A 17,382-nucleotide genomic window follows, 5' to 3' on the forward strand; every position below is an offset into this window, starting at 1 on the left:
TCGCACCACTGCAGTTGCTCTGAGCCTCCAGTTCCATTACCATTATTCATGGACTGGACCAGACTTTACTTCCTGTCTCCATACGATGCTACAGAACTGAACCCATTACAGAATTGAAGATTCTGGAATTGGTAGTTTTACTTTTCCTCTTACAAGTAGAATTCATCAACAATTAACTTAAAAGTTACAAACTCTAGATTCACAGCCTTCTCGATTCCTCTCAAATTCTAAAAAAAGCAGCTCCTTGTATTAATTACCTATAAATACACAAAATCTGATTGCAATTTCATGGTTTTGTAGCTCGGATCCTGTCTCAATTTCAGATTTCCAGCCTTTCTCAGGCAGTTCGTTTCCTTCTTCTACTTCTTCTTTTTTACTGTAGGATATCTTCAGCAATTTATTTATCAATCCATCAGTCAGTCAATCAATCGAGATCATGGATGAAGAGGGTTGCAAAGTAATAGTATCATCATCATCATCAACAAAGAAACGAAGTGAACGCAAGTCTCCACCATTGCCAAAGGCAGCACCTTGGCTTGTCTTTCCTTATAAAGCAAAAGGTAACAAACTAAATCAAGTTTTCTATAATATTTGTGAACCCAATAACAGAACCTGTAGAAAATTCATACCTGAATTGAGTGGAAAATCTTATTGGCAAAAGCATTCTCATCAAGGCTGGCTAGTTGTTATTTGTCATCATCCAGGATACAACTACGCCCCCAACTGGGATTTTGGTGATTGTTTTCTATTGAATCCTGCATCGTTAGAGACCATTGCATTGCCTAGTTTACTACCTTGGTGTCAAGACCCAGATAAATATGAACTGTTAGACTGTGTTTTGTCATCCGCTCCTACAACTAGTACTAGTACAATTGATAATGCTGATGAGCCAGTGGTTTTATTCCTATATCTTCACTGGGGTATAGATGGAGATGATAGTGATAGGTTTTTGGTGTTTTCTCACCCTGGAGACGAGCAATGGAGAACAAAAAGTGCTTATGGTAGTTCTCTATGTGTGTTAAAAGATAAGTTATATCTTATGTGTATATTTGGTAATTACCTAGAGATTGATAAGGGAAAGCTATGGGATGACAATGACGATTCCATCGATTTAATTCCATACGAGATGACTAACGACGTTTATTCTTTGATAAGGCATGATGACCATATTGATGGCAGAGATTTTTATGTGGAATCTTCTGATGAACTCTTCAAGGTTATTATAAATTACAATAGAAGACAAAACATGAAGGTATTCAACTCAGTATATGTATTGAGGTTGGATTTCTCTTCAAAGGAGTGGAAGGTGGTCACTTGTTTGGGAGATCATGTTCTGTTTGTCGGCACAAACACCAGAGCTTGTTGCTCGGCGTCCAAAATGGGACTCGCTACTGGTTGTCTGTATTACACACTTAGAGAAGATCAAGCTCTATACAAATATGAAGTACAAAGTAGCGGTAACTCTGTTATTTTGCCATGTTTAAAACTGCCAAATCCATGGTTCCGATCAGATTGGATCATGATTCTTCATGAACGTCAACAAAAGGAAGAAAAGGGAGTTTGCTTGGGGAAGGCAGTGGAGAAGGATTTAAGTTTAATTGTTTGCGAAAAGAATGAGAATAAGGACGGAGAATGTGAAGAAATAAGTCATTGGGATATTCTTAAAGCTGTTCTTTTACGGTGTTTACCACGGTTCTCATCATATTGGATGGGGAAGAATGAAAAGGACGGAGGATTTGAAGAAACAAGTCCTTGGGATATTCTTGATGCTGATTCAAAAGAATTGGTAGCACAATATCTTCATCCATTGGATTACGTGCATTTTCGTTCAGTCTCTAAAGCAATTCGAGCAATGATGCCTGTAACGAAGCCGGCATTCACAAAAACTAGTATCACGAAGACCATTTATTTATTTCCATGGCTGGTGTTTTGTAGAGATAACAACGACACCGTCTACAATTTCGTAACCCCTGGGCATAATAGTGAGAACTATCTCATAAAGTTTCCCGAGTTGCTACTTGGTGCTGCTATCTGTTTTCAAAAGGGCGGCTGGCTATTAATGTCAAGAGAGGAAATGTTATTCTTCTACAATCCATTCACAAGGGAAACCATCAATGTTCCTCACGTGCCGGGGCATTATTTCTATTCTAGCATTTGCTTTTCTTCGTTGCCAACTTCCGCAGACTGTACAGTTTTCGCCATTGATCAAAGTGAGGGAAGTACAATCACCGTCTACTCCATTACCAGAGGAAAACAGGTTTGGGATATTTTCAGCTTTAATAATGCCATCCAGTATATGCCATTGTGTAATCCTCCAATTTTACATCGTGGGGCTTTCTATTGCGTAGACTATAATGGACTTTTAGGAGCATTTAAATTAGAGGATAATACCTGGGAAGTTCTAGGAATGCCCCGTGATAGATATAATGATACATATCCGTATCCAAGTTTCCTGGTGGAGAGTGGAGACGATCTTTTATTAGTGAAACTAGGATGTCAAGAAAAGCTGGTTAGAATCTTTAAATTGAATTTCCCTGGTATGGACTGGGTTGCAGTTGAAAGTTTGGGACAGCATATGCTGTTCATCAGCCACACCTCTTGTTTCTCATCCATCGCTCCAAGTAGTCGAATGGAGAACAAAGTATATCTCCCTAGACTATGTTTCAATGGAGAAGGGATTCTATTTTATTCACTTGAAACTGGTAGGTATGACTCTTTTGGGGGTCGGCATTCTTCTAAGAATTTATGTGAGACAGAGGGCTGGCGTACAAACTGCACCTGGGTTGAATCTAATTGGTGCAAGTTCACTCCTCAAGAGCTCAACTGGCTCGAGCCTCCTTTTTGATATTTTGGTGTGTAGTTTATCTTCTTCTACAGGTGGAACACAACTTATGATCTCCAGATTTTAAAGACTGTTGGTATGAAGAGTAGATGTGTTCAAAGTTGGCATGTGATTAACTGTAAATTTTGTCTGCCTCGTCATCCCAAAGTGCTTATGTTTTGTGATGGAGCTTCTAAAGGAAATCCAGGGGATGCTGGTTATGGGTTCATTGCTAGAAGCAGTGATGGAGAATTTTTTATTGCAGAATCAGGTGTATAGGAATTGCCACTGGTTTTTTTTTGCAGAAGTGATGGCTGTTCTTTGTGCAGGAGAATGGGTGGTTTTCAGATCCGATTCTAGTTCAGTCCTTAAAGCTTTCGTAACTGGCAAGGTGTTGGAAACAAAGCACTATAATCAAATTACACAAAGAAACCGCTGAGTCGCGTACTAGGTCGCTATCTTTAAGGTGTTTCGCGACTCTGCCTCTTGATTGTGCTAGCAGTCAGTTTTTTTTTTTTGTCGAAACCCTATGGGATAAAACAGCTTATCTCTTTCGATTTCTCTGCACTGAGAAATCGAATCAATAATAACTCTTTCAACAACACTTGCTCAGAAAAACTTGACGAAATAAAAATAACGTTCTATATTTTTTTCTTCTAGAAACCAGTTTTTTTTTTTTATAATCAAAAAGAATCAATGGAATTAATGGAAAATTAATTTTCGATTAAATGCCAATTAAATTTCTTTGTAACAGCAAAAAAAACGGCCGTATTAAAATTTTAACATTAACTGTAATTAATCATGATATAATTATCTTAAATAGTATATACCCTAATGTAATATAATATATAGTATAAATAGTATATACCCTAGTGAAATTGTGTGGGGTGGGAATTGAACCCATGCCTATAGTGTGGGAGCTCAAAACAATGCCACCATACTATCTCTCTAACTTTGGCATATTATTACAAAACTATGTTTTTAAATATATACCCCAACACAAGGTCCCTTGGTTTGCAGTTACTAGGTGGAATATGATCTGTAACAACTTGACACACATGGAGTTTGTTCATAGTTTCAGACAAATCAATTTTTCTGCTGGCAAACCGGTGAAAAGAGGAGCAGTTTGAGGAGGGGGATAGTAATTGTACATAATAATAAATCTACCTTCCTTGCAAGCCTGGGGCCGGCCTCCAAGTCAAGTTCACTACAGATCCTGTTGAGTCTGCCTTTTCAGTTTGTTTTGGTTCTTTTTTAGTTCAGTTTTGTCCTGGTTTTGGCTTCCCTTTTCTGGGGTTTCTTTTCTTTTTACTTCTTAGTTTTGCAGCTTTTTGTATAAACTTTTGCCACCTTTTGGTATTAATGCAAATTTCGCAAAAAAAAAAAGAGAGATTTTTTTTCTTCTTCTACAGTTTGAAGTACTTATCTGTTTTGATTTTCATTGCAATTTTGTATTTATTTTATTTTGCAGTTGTAATAAAATAATAATGATAGTTTCTACAAAATGACCGGACTCCAGCACCTGCAACTCCAGGATTGTCCCTAGACGCGCCATCAAAACAAAGAAGAAGAACATTAAGTCGCTTCAAAAAAAAAAAAAAAAAGAGGTGGTAACCAGATGCGTTCCTTCGGATTGTAGAATTTTGTCCTGTGGAAAGTCACCCAAAAGTACTTCATGATGCGAAGATCATACATCGTTCCGTGCATAAAGCCACACATAAGGATCGAACTGTCATGCGTCAACTAATATATGCGCGTCTGAAATTGCACCCAATGTGGGTTGACATTCTCAAAACATGCTTTATCTCTGAGTTTCCATAATCAAAGGTCTTTGATCATCCTACTCTTTCCTTCCGCAGCCTTGAGTAATTTGAAAAATACGTTCAACCCATTCCCATGCTCTTCTTGCGAAGCTGCATCTCCAAATAATATGCTCTTAAGGTTTCTGAATCTTGCTTACAGAGATAGCACCTGATCAACATCGTCCTTGGCCTCCCGCATTCTAGCAAACTGAATGTCTCAGCCATCTTAAGCATCACCATCTTATTAAGCATTAATGTGTGTGTGTTCTTTTGGAACGCACAAGACCTTGCCAAGGAAAGTGCTAAGCAAAAATTGAAGGAGTTCTATGATTTCCACAAGCCGGAGATACTTTGTATTGCTGAGCCTCTAGTGCATTGCACAGCTGGGTTTATTAAGGAGTTGAAGCTTGATGGTTTGTGTGGTGAAGTTATTGAGAATCGTATAGGTGAAGGAAGAGTAATATGTGGTCTAGTGATTTGGCCAGACCTGCAACTATTAACAGCAGTCGTCAAGCTATTTCAGTTGGTATAGATGGGGTGTACATTTGTTCACGCCAGCACTAACCCGGTGGTGCAAAGAAATACGTGGAATCAGTTAACTCTTGGTGATGAGCCAATTCCTTGGCTCGTTATTGGAGACTTAAGTAAGAAATATACTTGGTCGATAGAGCAATCATTAATGATGCCTGGATTGAGAAATTCGAGAATTGGAGATGTAAGGCGCTTCCTAGGAGGCTAGGATAGCATCAAATCATTCTCCTCTAATTGGTATTGCAGTGACTTGCCCAAGGCCACCGAGAGCACCTTTTTGTCTTCAGAAAATGTGGCTATCCCATCCCACATATGTTTTTGTCAACATCACCATAAAATTACATTACACAATCTTTCTTTCTTTCTTTTTTTTTTTATATAAAAAGCACGCAATTTATTGAACACCAAGAGAAATTAGATACATCATGAGCTAGGACCCTAGGTAAGGAACTAAGGAAGGAGATAAGCGGATGGTACTGGTACAAGCCGCCGGTCTCCAGAAATACCAAGAGTTGCCTACAGTCTTAGCCTAGGTAATCACACTTCCAACGAGGATGACTCTTACATTGATCAGTACAAGCACAAGAAAGAGAAGAAAAAAACCCTGTAATCTAGCAACAAAATAAAAATGACTGCCAAGAGGGGAAGAGGCAAACCTCTATTTACAAACAATATACAAGAATAGCAACAAAGTTGGTACAATATCAAAATGAAAGAAGAGCAACAAAGTTGAGTTCCCCCTTATTCTTCGAAGATTCTAGAGACCTTTAACTCATAGGAGATGAGCATCTTATCAGCTAGATGACTAGATGTATCATTTGGAAACAGAAAACACCTCTAGCAAATAAACAGGGGAACACCCATTGTAAACTCCAGTGCCAGAGAAACTGGATAAATTTCCTGTTCCTATAAGGGGTAATTTCCATTGCTTTACAGCAGAGGAATTAATTCAATAGATTACCAGGACTAATGTGTAAAAGAAATTACTTAAAGCTGCATAAGAATCAAAAAAAGAAGACTCAAAAAGGTGAAGATGAAAAATAGCATCCTTCACATGTATCTCTGTATCTAATGGAAATCAGTCTCCAGATACTTTAATATTAACAGGTTTATCATTTATATATCATCTATACAAGTACTATCTGCAAACTTAGTACTTTGAACTGTTTCCTTTCAGCATTATTACCTCCATGTCAGAAACCAACAATTTCCTCAAGTTTTCTAGGTATCAAAAACGAATGTACAATAATACCTAATCATCAAACAAGATCTAAAGCGAAATGAATGAGTCACATCAATGGTCAATCAACCTGACCTTCTATGCTGACAACCTTTCCTGACAGCTGGTCTAATACCTTCGGTTGTTTTCTTACAATTTGCGGATTCACCTTCTATAGATGAAATAAGCCGCAGCGATGGTCAACACAACAAGACCAGTAAGAACTTCACGTCGTTCAAATCTACCATTCATCCATCCTGATAACCTTTCCTGACAACTGGTATCTTCGAACTTTTCGTCTCTGCAACAAGAAACCCCAGTCGAACCTTGGCAACCTTCAGTGCTTGCTTGAGATTCCTCTTTCTCACCGTTCTCCGAGATGGTTCTCTTTGCAGAAGCTGAACCACCATTTTCCAGAGGCTTCTCTTCCCCTACTTTCTGGCTATCTTCAGTAGGGCCAGCCAACAGTCCACCTCTGTAATTAACATAGACAAGTAAGTTTCCGCCCATTCGAACTATTGCAGGAATCATGACATACCAATAGTGACAACATCCGAAATAAATCAATAATAAAGCCAAGATGAAAAACAGCAACCACCAATGACTCTCATAACCTACTACTACAACATAAGAAACAAAAAGTTAGGTGCTCCTATCCTCTATATTATACATACATACCCATATCAAGCATAAATAATATGGAACGTCGACGAAGTTTTGTTCTAACAACTAGAATGTAAACCTGAATTAAACATGTGTTTAGTTGCACACATTTAACCAAGTGGTTCCCAGACCCTAAGTTGGTCTATTATCAGCACCTTGCTGCACTTTCCACCCATACTCTTTTACTCTTTCCAGATCTACCATCTACCTGCCACCTGGCTATTTATGTCATAAACTATGATGTTCTAGCTACTTTATAAACCGATATTTTTAAGTTTACATTTGACAGGATCAAACCTCCATGACTTTTCGATACTCCACAGCTGTTCAAGGACATCTCCCTCCTCAAATGGTACCTCACTAAGTCCTTCTGCTTGAGAAGCCAACAGCGTTTTACTCTTCTTGTCGAACACTTTTCTACCATAAAGTATACCAGCTCCAGGTACCCTTAGTTTTCTTATGACGGCAACGGCTAGCTTCTTCTTGTTTTTTTGATCCCTAGCCTTCTTGTCATTTGGATGAGTAGTTGCTTTATGGTGATCCAATTCACCATGAGTATAAAAAGGACCGCACCCAGTCCCAAGCTTGCATATTAATGGCTTCTTCCCTTTTAGAATTCAACACACAGTAAAACATATATTAAAAAGAGATGTAAAACAAAGTGTGATGATCAAAACATATATTAAAAAGAGATGTAAAACAAAGAGTGATTATCAAAGAAGATGAACCATTAGTCCCAAGACATTGTCTCATAGTTTATATAGGAGAAGAAGAGAGTATAGAGGTCAATTAGCATAAGGCACACAGCATTACAAAATAAACTAATTTGCTCAGCTTTCCTACACCCTATTTTCTTATCCAAAATTAATATGACAGTCGTGAAATTGATTCTCTCTATCCCATTTAAACTAGAGTGAAACTGAAATCATTCATCCAGGTTTAACTAAAATTGTCATATTTATGCTATGAAATTGGTTTTCTCTCCAACCCAATCAAACTACGAAGAAATTGGATTTATCTAGGTGTAGTTAGAGTGAGTTCATATGCTATATATAGGCTATACAGGGAATGTTGTTGTCTTATTACTTGCTTTGTTCTATCCAAGTATAAAGTAGGATGAAACTGGTTTCAGCCAAGTTTATCTGCAGTTTCAGCAAGTTTAATCTAGGATAAAACCAGTTGCATTGACATATGCATAAACAAGCGCAACAGGTTGGCGATATCTACTACCAAAAGAGACTAAAAATAATTCTATTTTCCTTTTCCAAAGACATCCTTCTGAGAAAAAAAACTATCACAATTAAGCCTAACCTTGAATGTAAATTCATAAACTGAACTGGAGAAACAAATCAACAGAATTGTAAACCCCAGTTAAAGGAAAAGAAACAATCCCATTTAACCCCAACCCTACAAACACTACTTAGTATCACAACCCTAGTTATAGAATCACATCAAACTCTGATATCAATTAATTAAGACCAAAAATCCACAGAGACACATAACATAATTACAGAAGAGGAAAATTAGCGCAGTTAACAGTTAATTAAAAGAATGGCAACTTACTGGGAGGGTCAAAGTTCGCCACCATCATTTCTATCGCCTTTCCTGAGATAGAGAGGAGGAAAACGAGAAGGTGAATTGCGATAAAGGACAGAAACAAAATCGAGACAAAGATAAACGGTAGCTACGTAAGAACAAAGGAATACAACTAACCCCAACCCTAATGAAAGATTCACGACTTAAAACAAGAAATTCAACAAAATTACAAACACAAATTCCAGTACTAGAAGACGAAAAGAATCTCATAACCCTAACCTGATCAAATGTTTATAAACTAAAACAAGAAATTCGATAAAAGAATAAACCCTGGTTCTAGAAAAGCAAAAGAATCACAAGAAACTCTAATCTTGATTAAAAATTTACAAATTAAAACACAAATTCGATAGAACCACAGTCACAAAATGAGTAAAATGATCGCAATTAATTAGAAAAAAAACCTATTCAAGAATGCAAACTTACTCGGTCGCTTAAATCCCGCCATGGTTTCTTTCGACTTTCCTTACAGAGGAGGAACTGAGATAGAGAGGAGGAGAAAAGAGTGAATGAGAGAGAATGAAATATTTTCCATTACATGTTCAAATGGAGATACCGCGCCATTCCGGTGAATCCGGTCGCATTTTCTTCCACTCTCTTTACACCGTGTCTGGCCCGCTTCTTCTCTCACTTACCTTGTGTCCGGGCCTCCGAGGCTTAGGAGTACGATTTTGTGAAGTGAAAACTACAGGGAGACCCATTCTCCCTGATGTTTCTACTGTGAAACCCACGCTCCCAAAATTACAGGTGCGCACCCAAATTCTGGAAGAAAATTATTCTCAAACCCAAAATATATAAAATTTTGTTTCTGTCTTTTTTTTCCTTCTTCTTCGTCTTTTTTTCTTCTTCTTCTTCTCCACTATACCTAGATCTCAGAAAAAGGGAGAGATTGGACTGATTTCGAGAACAAATTCATGCCTGAATTCGATTGATCTCAACAACAGCACCAAATCGTCTTCTTCTTCGAATTAACGACGAACACTCTTACTACCGATTCTCTTCATTACAATTTAAATTCACTACTGTTATTAATGGTAGCAGCAAAAATCCCTAAATGGGTTTGTAGAACACGGTTTGGTCATCATAGATTTATGATCAAAACTTGTTTTCAATGAAGATTTTGAAATGAATTTCATATTTTTATGAAACTCTCAGCCGTGAATTGAGTTGGAGTAAGCAATATTGGATGAGTTGTGAAGAAGGTTTAATTGCAGATGATGGTGTAAATACATGAAAGAAGATGATGGTGTAAATAAATGATTTTGACCAAGAGCCCCCGAATAACTGAAAGATAATGGTTTGCGTGGGAGTTAATGAAACATGAAAGAAGATGATGATGTGGTTATGACTGCATAACATGTCATTCAGTCGAGAAACTGTCTGCATAACATGTTATGCATTCGTGAAAATGGATGCATAACCTGTTATGCATCTACAAAATTTGTTGCATATGCAGTCCAGAAAACCTGCATAACCTGTTATGCGTCCGAAAATATGGCTACATAATGCATTATGCATCGAGAAAATAGATGCATAACCTGATATGCATCCGTAAATATGGATGCATACTGCATTATGCATCAATTTTTTATATGTATGGCTAAAATCAACCAAAACAATGGTTACATAACTTGTTATATCTGCATAACTTTGTTATGCAGATACATAACTTGTTATGCAGTCGAAAAAATGGTTGCATAATTCGTTATGCGTCTGCAGAATGTGTTATGCATCGTTTTTGGTGACTGCATAATGGTTAAGTATCAAGTTTTCAAAAAATTTCCCTAAAATGAGGATCACCTCCGATTTTTTCGTTAAAAACAAAAATTTGATATTCTTGTTTGTACTCGTTGCGTAGCTCTTTTAAAAAGATTTCCAACGATATAAAATTTGTAAAATTCTAAGGCGTGGATTTTTAGATATGTTATGTCCAAGTTGCGCTGCCAATTATACCCCTGAAAAAGATAGTATGCATAACGAGTTATGCCTGAAAAAATAGTATGCATAACGAGTTATGTATTGATTCTTAATAATTTCATATAATTATGGGTGTCAAAGAAATAATTATGGGTGTCACGGTACCCAAAATTAATTGTGGACCTGACAATGATAATATTTTTTTTTTTTTGGTCTCCCCCTAATTTCCCCTTTTGTGAACACGTGACATTTTTAATCTCCAAGGGTGATTTAATTTGGGGAGCTATGTCACGAGGGTAACGAGGCCCGTTTATGGTTGTCGTATGTTTGTTATGGCGGGCTTCCGCCTGCACCTGGTCAAAGGGGCTTAGTTCGTTATGGCTGTTACGCATCATGTTCGACTGGATATTTTTGGTGTCGTTGTCCGTCTTCATTGTTGGTAGCCTATGTTTGTTTAGTTGTTACGCAACAATCCATTGAAAGGGTTTTCCTATAAAGTCCTGACTTTTGATGAATTTTTGTATCGTGCTGCATTTTGTAATAAATTTGTAGTAGCTTAAAATCTAGCAACCCATATAGTACCGTTAAACAATTAATAGCTATTAGATCTAAACATTCACCTAGAGTACTTGTAAGAAATCGCTATTGCATTCATGAGTTTATGTGGTCTGGCATGACTACATACGTCCATTGGACAAAATGCTTACTCTTATTATATGGGAATGGTTACAAAGAACTAAGGCTAAGTTATTCTCTTTTAAGAACAGTCACAACATCACTCTCTACTTGTTTCTCACTCAATAAAGCCTAACTTTTCTACGATATATTAGCCCTGAATTTATAGACATATGAACGCCTATACAACCAAAATTATAGTGTTGAGCATGTATGTCTAAATTGATGTTCCCTCATCGGGGAAGGTGTCCCAAGCTGTTGCGAGATTGTCCTTGATATACTCCTCGTCTTTTCTCGATGTACTTCTTCCGGTGTCCTAATGTAAGGTTCGCCTGCATGCCTCCAAATGATTGTGTCGCACCTTGTTCCGTCGCTCTGTTCACCTACTATGTCCTTTAACAGTTGCATTAAATGTCTGGTCTCCTCTTTTAAATTCGACTGTTAATCTTCTCACTTGCTTTCCAGGCGTCGTCATCCTTTGTTATGGCGTTGGACCCTTGAGTCATATATGGTGTTTCTCTGTATTCTTCTTCTGTAGCCCCCTCCCGGGATGTCTCCACGTGTATAAAGATATTTCTACCAGTACATTTTTCTCCTTTATTTCCAGCTTCCCGAAGAGGAAGATGAGAATAAAAACTGTTCATCGATTCGGTAACCGTCTCCATCTTATCATGTAATCGCCACGTAGGGGTGTAAATTCGGGCAGGACGGGCCGCCCGACCCAAAAACTAAGACGGGTCGGGTAGGCCAGACTTAATATTTGTGAGCCCGTAAATAAATTCAGGCCGGACAGACCGGGCACAAGTAGATAATTTGCTACCCAAAGACTGTCCAAAGCCCGCTTTTTATACGGGCAGGCCAGATCGGGCCGGGCAGGCCCACTATTTTGATTTTTTTTTTTAAGTTTAAATTTTCAAATGAACGATATTAAATACAATATCCTTTCCTTTCCAACATCGCATATCGTAAGTGATAGTATTATTTTATATTTAAATTACACTGACAAATTTTTAATTTTAGCCTATAATAAATAATTAATTAGAGTACAATAAACTTTCTAATAAGAAAATATATTACCATTAATGTTTTGAAAAGGTTAATTATAAGTAAAAAAACAATTATATATTTTATTTTTCTTGACACAAAATTGACAATTATAAAATTGTAACTTTTAAGTCTTTTTAAGAGGATATTAAATGATTAATGGCACATAGAAGGCTTTCAGGCCGGGCATCATAATTAATCGCAAAGCCCGAGACCGCCCAATAAAGTAATCCAGGCCTGGCCGGGTGGTCCATGACGGGCCATAACAGGCTTTGGGCTACTTCGGGTACAGGGAGGCTCGGGCGGATACATGCAGGCTGAGTATTTTCGGGTATTATTTACACCCCTATCTCCACGTCCTCCACTAACTTCACTTTATGACTTGACTAGGTCTTAACGGCACGTGCATTATAATTTCACGGTAATTGATTTTCCGAAATGACACACTACGATATAAGCTCTTTCATTGTAGGATTTGACTTTCACTCACCCTTCTGTTTTAAAGAGCACTACATTTTCTATTTCTTTTTGGGGAGGAATCGTATGTTTTCCTTATAAATTTATTAAGAAAGTGATACCCAGTGTACTTCAAACAAAGTTTGCAATAATTAAAGGAACAATGATGCTAGGCTCAGTAAAAAAAATTTACCATCACCATTAGGATACATATACATGCGTACTTTGTTGCAGCATGTAGGTACAAATAAAATAAGACAGATAACCAAAGGAACTTAACAACCGTTATAAGAGTCACTTTACTGCTGATTTAAGAACTGAAAATAAATATTTCATGGACAAATGGTCAACTCTATAGAGCTAGGAGTTGTGCGGTTGAATTCATTGACAAACTTAGGTAAACACAACCAAATAATTAGCATTCACCGATGCGTTCATTCCCATGATGGAATTCTTTTGTCATGTTTGTTGCGATGTTCAGCAAACACCTGAAAAACCACCAAAAATAAATTAAAGATTTTTGTTACTCAAAAACTAAACGACACAGGGCCGTAAAGACGTTACCCCATCCAAGAGTTTCAGAAAACCACCATTATATGTAAATGGATTACCTGAGTTTTATGCTATTTGGAACAGTTTCAAACACATCGGATCAGTGCCATCTTCTGCTTGGACCTCAACTTATTTCATTTAACATTGCCAAGTTGGGTTGACAGCTTAAGTTTTTCACCAACGATGTAAAGATTCTCAATCATTCCAAAGAGACCTTCGGCCTTTGCTAGTGAAACACGCACTATACTTGCAAATCCTCGGTAACATATTGCCATCCTTGATGACTCATTGCTGAATCAAATTCTCTTCATTGACACTTCTTGAATACGAACCTACTAACTGTAAAAAACTAAGATGATGACTAACAAAATATCATATACTTGATGTCATTTTGTCATTTTCAGAATTATTCATAAAATTTGAATGCAACTATTCTTTATAGTAATGTTGTAGCCCTAACGTAGTATGTCAATGATCTATTATGTATCGTAGTGAAAGAAAGAGACTAAGAGACAAAGGATCTTAAAACGGTGGTGATATTTTAACAGGTCAAAACCTAAGAGAACAAATAAGTATATCATATAAAACTGAAACATGCAGATCTGTGGATGTAAGTGCAGCAGACAAATGATGTAAATAACAAATCAAAGTAATATACAGTTGGTACGGTTTCAAAAGAACTGTAGTTGATTAATAGATTATGTCATCCTAAAAACCCTATAGCTTTTTTTTTGAATCACTATGGGATATGTGATGCTATAGTAAGCCAGTAAGGGTAACAATTATCTCATGTACTCAAAGGTCTTGAATTAAATTGAGTGATACATTAACAAATCTAGCTAAAATTAAGAACAGAGATAGTCCGGAGGAAATACCTACTGGAAAATGTAAGCCTAAGTGTAAATCTAGTGAAAGGGACATTGAAAGGCGAAAATCAATTATATGGAGAGGATGACTATATCTGGCAGAGGATAAAACCCACAATTTTATTTAGCAAATGAGAAAATAACAAAAATAAGCCAACCGAGTTTGGTGTGAAAGAGAATATAAAACTTACATAGTCCAGTTACATGACTGAGCGGCGCGATGTAACCTACGAAGAAGCAACAAAAGGACAAAGACCATGGCTGGCTGACCCTAAGATGAGATGCAAATCATGAAGCAAGAATAAGGACGATGTATCGAATCACAAATGACTACCCGCAGTTTGGTTAACAGTACAATCAAGTGCGATGAATAATGTCATTTCCCCGAAATACAAATAAAAATTGTAAGAAGTCTTCCATACCTTGCAAAAAATAGGAAATGCAAATGTAACATCATACAAACAAAATACTAAAGTAACTAAACCATCAAGGTTAATTGTTAGCATGGACGTAGGACGAAAACAATGGATATTTCGGCAAAACTGGTTTAACAAATTCTAATTGGATGTGGAAGGGATAAAGAGCGACTTGCTATATATCGTGGTTTCCCTTCTTTGCACTGAATGAACGACATCGGGTTCAACTGCTTACATAAAAACAACCATACTAACTCCATTAACAACCCTGTAAGGATGTAACACCAAATCGGGAAATGACGGAACATGCTGGAAATTACAAAATGAAGCAACTAAAATCCGTGGAAATCATGTATCGAAAAGATGTAAATTGGGCGATCAAAAGTTACAAAGGGGACATGATAGGACTGATGTCCAATAGAGCTAAGAAACTTTGTTACTTCTTGAACCATTCTGAAATGGTTTGGATTGCAACCAAATCAGTAAGAACTCAGAAACATGAGCAATATATTAAAAGAAAAGAGTTTGAGAACAAACTACCGATACTTGATATTAAAAGACATACACGATTGAATTCAAGCCATAAAAGAAACGAACCTAAAATGCTGCTACAATCACGAAATCATAAACTGCTTATTAAACCCTAGATAACTGTATGTCTCTCCAAAAATGACATCGATGGTAATCGACTGTTGTATAAATATGCAATTGGAAATCACCCCATCAACACGAAGTTGGCCCTTAATTAACAATGAACCCCTCAAATTCTTAATGACAGCAAACAAAAAAAAACTCCAAGAAACCAAAACAAATTTGAAGATCCAAACCAGTATGGCTTTTATGATTTTACCTAGTGAATTTTGAGAGATCGATGAAATTCCTTGACCAAATGACGATTGCTGTGAAAGATAAGACCAAAGTTGGTAAGAAGGAAATTGGATAGAAGCAAAAGTGGTTTTGATGATTCCGATCACGGTTCCAAGAAGAACAAAAATAGTAAATCCAATATACAAATTTGAATTCTTTAACTAATTATTGTTTTTAAGAAACACAGGTTCAAAGCTGGAAGTACAAAATAAATAATATTATTATTACCTTCAACAACATTATCAGCAAACCTAATCCCTTATGCCACCATTCCCCCATGACTGTTTCACTAAGAGAGGGAGAGAAGCAAGTAAAAATAATAATTATTGATACAAACAACGAACTAAAATTTGATTCTTCAGGGACTCACAAAATCATACCTGTAATCTGATTTTTATTCCCAAAAATTGTTGATTCATCTTCCCAGGGAACGAAATGAAATTAAAAATCATGGAGAACATCACCAAGATTAACATGACGAACAAAATAAACCCCAAAACGAAAAATGAAAGGCATGAAAACTATGTAATTGATCATCGGGTTTTTAACAGCGGCAATAGATTTTGGAAATGAGAGAGTCGGAGAGAACGATAAGGGATATAATAGTTTTCTTTTAGCAGCGGCGATCTTGGATCTGAGATAGGCAAATAGAATGACAGGGCGTACGATGAGGCGTATTCCTGTATTCTCATTCCTAAATCTAGAAGCTACGTCACACGTGCCATTAGTAGGGTCTGGTCTGGACAACCACAACCATGGATTTATCTTTTCCAAGGATAAATCTGAACCACCACTTACACAGGCAATTTAGCCAAACTGTGCTTTATACTATTGACTAGCCCTTAACCCGTGCCGTAACGGTACGGGCCTTGATGTTGGTTCATTTTTAATATCGTATAAAATGTGTCATGAGTATTCATCAACTCCTTCTGATCCGATGTATGTTAAATCTGGCTTGGTCATAGATATCATAGGGATGTTCCCTGTTTTGTTTTCTCTGTTATATCGGGTAAACAACTAATGTTGTTAACACTCCATTACATCAGAAATATTTTCCAAAATTATACGTGTTGTCGCCATATAAAATTCAGAAAATATATACCTAAAAAATAATTTTACAAATAATTTCAAAGGGAGTTTGTATGCGTTTCATATCTTAAATTAAGAAAAATGAGTTCACCTCCATGATTCTTTATTTCCTTCCCCCGTTTAAAAAATCTGTACGTAATATGTATTTTTTTGGACCTTCTTTTTACTTGTTGGAATATATGCTATTGAAATTTTTTACTCCTGGAAATATATCTCTTGATTTGTAAGATCATATATATATATATACTCTTGTCTTGCGAAGTCTCTTTGGCAGATAAGCCACCTCCAAAATCGTCAGCTTCTTTGGCAGCCGTTTTCCGTAACCATTGCATGGCCGAGGAGTTTTTTTTTTAGAGAAAGAATTTTGGGGAGGAGTATGCGGCTTAATCGCAATGTGTATCTTTTTTTTGAGAGAAAGAAATTTCAAAACCGACTAATATGTAATTGGGGAGGCAAGATCGAAGTTCCCTTATTGTCATGCATCTTTTAATGATCGAGTACATCTTTTTTGTTACTCAGATAATTTATAAGACCATATGCTTACCTTGCAAAGTCGCTCATACAATCCGGTCATCTCTTACACCAGACAATAGTTTCCCATTGTCGCCTCTAGAATCCTCAACATGTTTGGTAGGCGTATGGCATAACAATCTTCTGTCTTTTCAATGAGGAGCAGTCTGGTGACCAATTGGTGCGGTCTCGCTTCTTTTAATTTATACTACCTCCGGTGTTTCTGTACACTCAAAAAGAAAAAATTAAAAATAACCTGATCTGTCAGCGTTCGTGATGGTCATCGTAATGACATTATTTGATTTTCATTCTTTATCGCATATCAATCCGGAGAATTTCTATCAATAAAAAGAGTTGAACA

At 36.9% G+C, this 17,382-nt stretch overlaps 2 protein-coding genes and 1 long non-coding RNA gene across 3 annotated transcripts; 1 reads left to right on the forward strand and 2 right to left on the reverse strand.

Moving 5' to 3' along the window:
- The first annotated feature begins 227 nt into the window (after positions 1 to 227).
- Positions 228 to 4,190, forward strand: LOC113277827. Its single transcript, XM_026526813.1, has 2 exons — positions 228 to 3,212; positions 3,826 to 4,190. The coding sequence occupies exon 1, from the start codon at positions 437 to 439 to the stop codon at positions 2,843 to 2,845; it is 2,409 nt and encodes an 802-aa protein (XP_026382598.1). The 5' UTR covers positions 228 to 436; the 3' UTR covers positions 2,846 to 3,212; positions 3,826 to 4,190.
- A 2,054-nt stretch (positions 4,191 to 6,244) lies between these two features.
- Positions 6,245 to 9,135, reverse strand: LOC113277828. The gene is made up of 4 exons (XM_026526814.1): positions 9,056 to 9,135; positions 8,600 to 8,641; positions 7,334 to 7,643; positions 6,245 to 6,848 (listed from the first exon to the last, which is right to left on the reverse strand). The coding sequence occupies exons 1-4, from the start codon at positions 9,075 to 9,077 to the stop codon at positions 6,539 to 6,541; spliced, it is 684 nt and encodes a 227-aa protein (XP_026382599.1). The 5' UTR covers positions 9,078 to 9,135; the 3' UTR covers positions 6,245 to 6,538.
- A 3,672-nt stretch (positions 9,136 to 12,807) lies between these two features.
- LOC113277830 lies at positions 12,808 to 16,038 on the reverse strand. The gene is made up of 5 exons (XR_003325156.1): positions 15,803 to 16,038; positions 15,651 to 15,711; positions 15,406 to 15,454; positions 13,333 to 14,410; positions 12,808 to 13,209 (listed from the first exon to the last, which is right to left on the reverse strand). It is a non-coding gene; the product is annotated as an uncharacterized LOC113277830 (long non-coding RNA).
- Positions 16,039 to 17,382: the final 1,344 nt, after the last annotated feature.

The sequence above is a fragment of the Papaver somniferum genome, chromosome 5 (genome assembly GCF_003573695.1).
Source record: "Papaver somniferum cultivar HN1 chromosome 5, ASM357369v1, whole genome shotgun sequence".
Taxonomy (NCBI): domain Eukaryota; kingdom Viridiplantae; phylum Streptophyta; class Magnoliopsida; order Ranunculales; family Papaveraceae; genus Papaver; species Papaver somniferum.

What these genes read in the sequence shown, in the direction of transcription:
- LOC113277827 (XM_026526813.1), top strand. Translation starts at nt 437, where the DNA reads ATGGATGAAGAGGGTTGCAAAGTAATAGTATCATCATCATCATCAACA.
- LOC113277828 (XM_026526814.1), bottom strand. Translation starts at nt 9,077, where the DNA reads ATGGCGGGATTTAAGCGACCGA. An exon ending in GGCGGGATTTAAGCGACCGA is followed by an intron (nt 8,642 to 9,055) that starts GTAAGTTTGCAT and finishes TCTCTATCTCAG; the next exon opens with GAAAGGCGATAGAAATGATG. An exon ending in GGCGAACTTTGACCCTCCCA is followed by an intron (nt 7,644 to 8,599) that starts GTAAGTTGCCAT and finishes GAATTCTAAAAG; the next exon opens with GGAAGAAGCCATTAATATGC.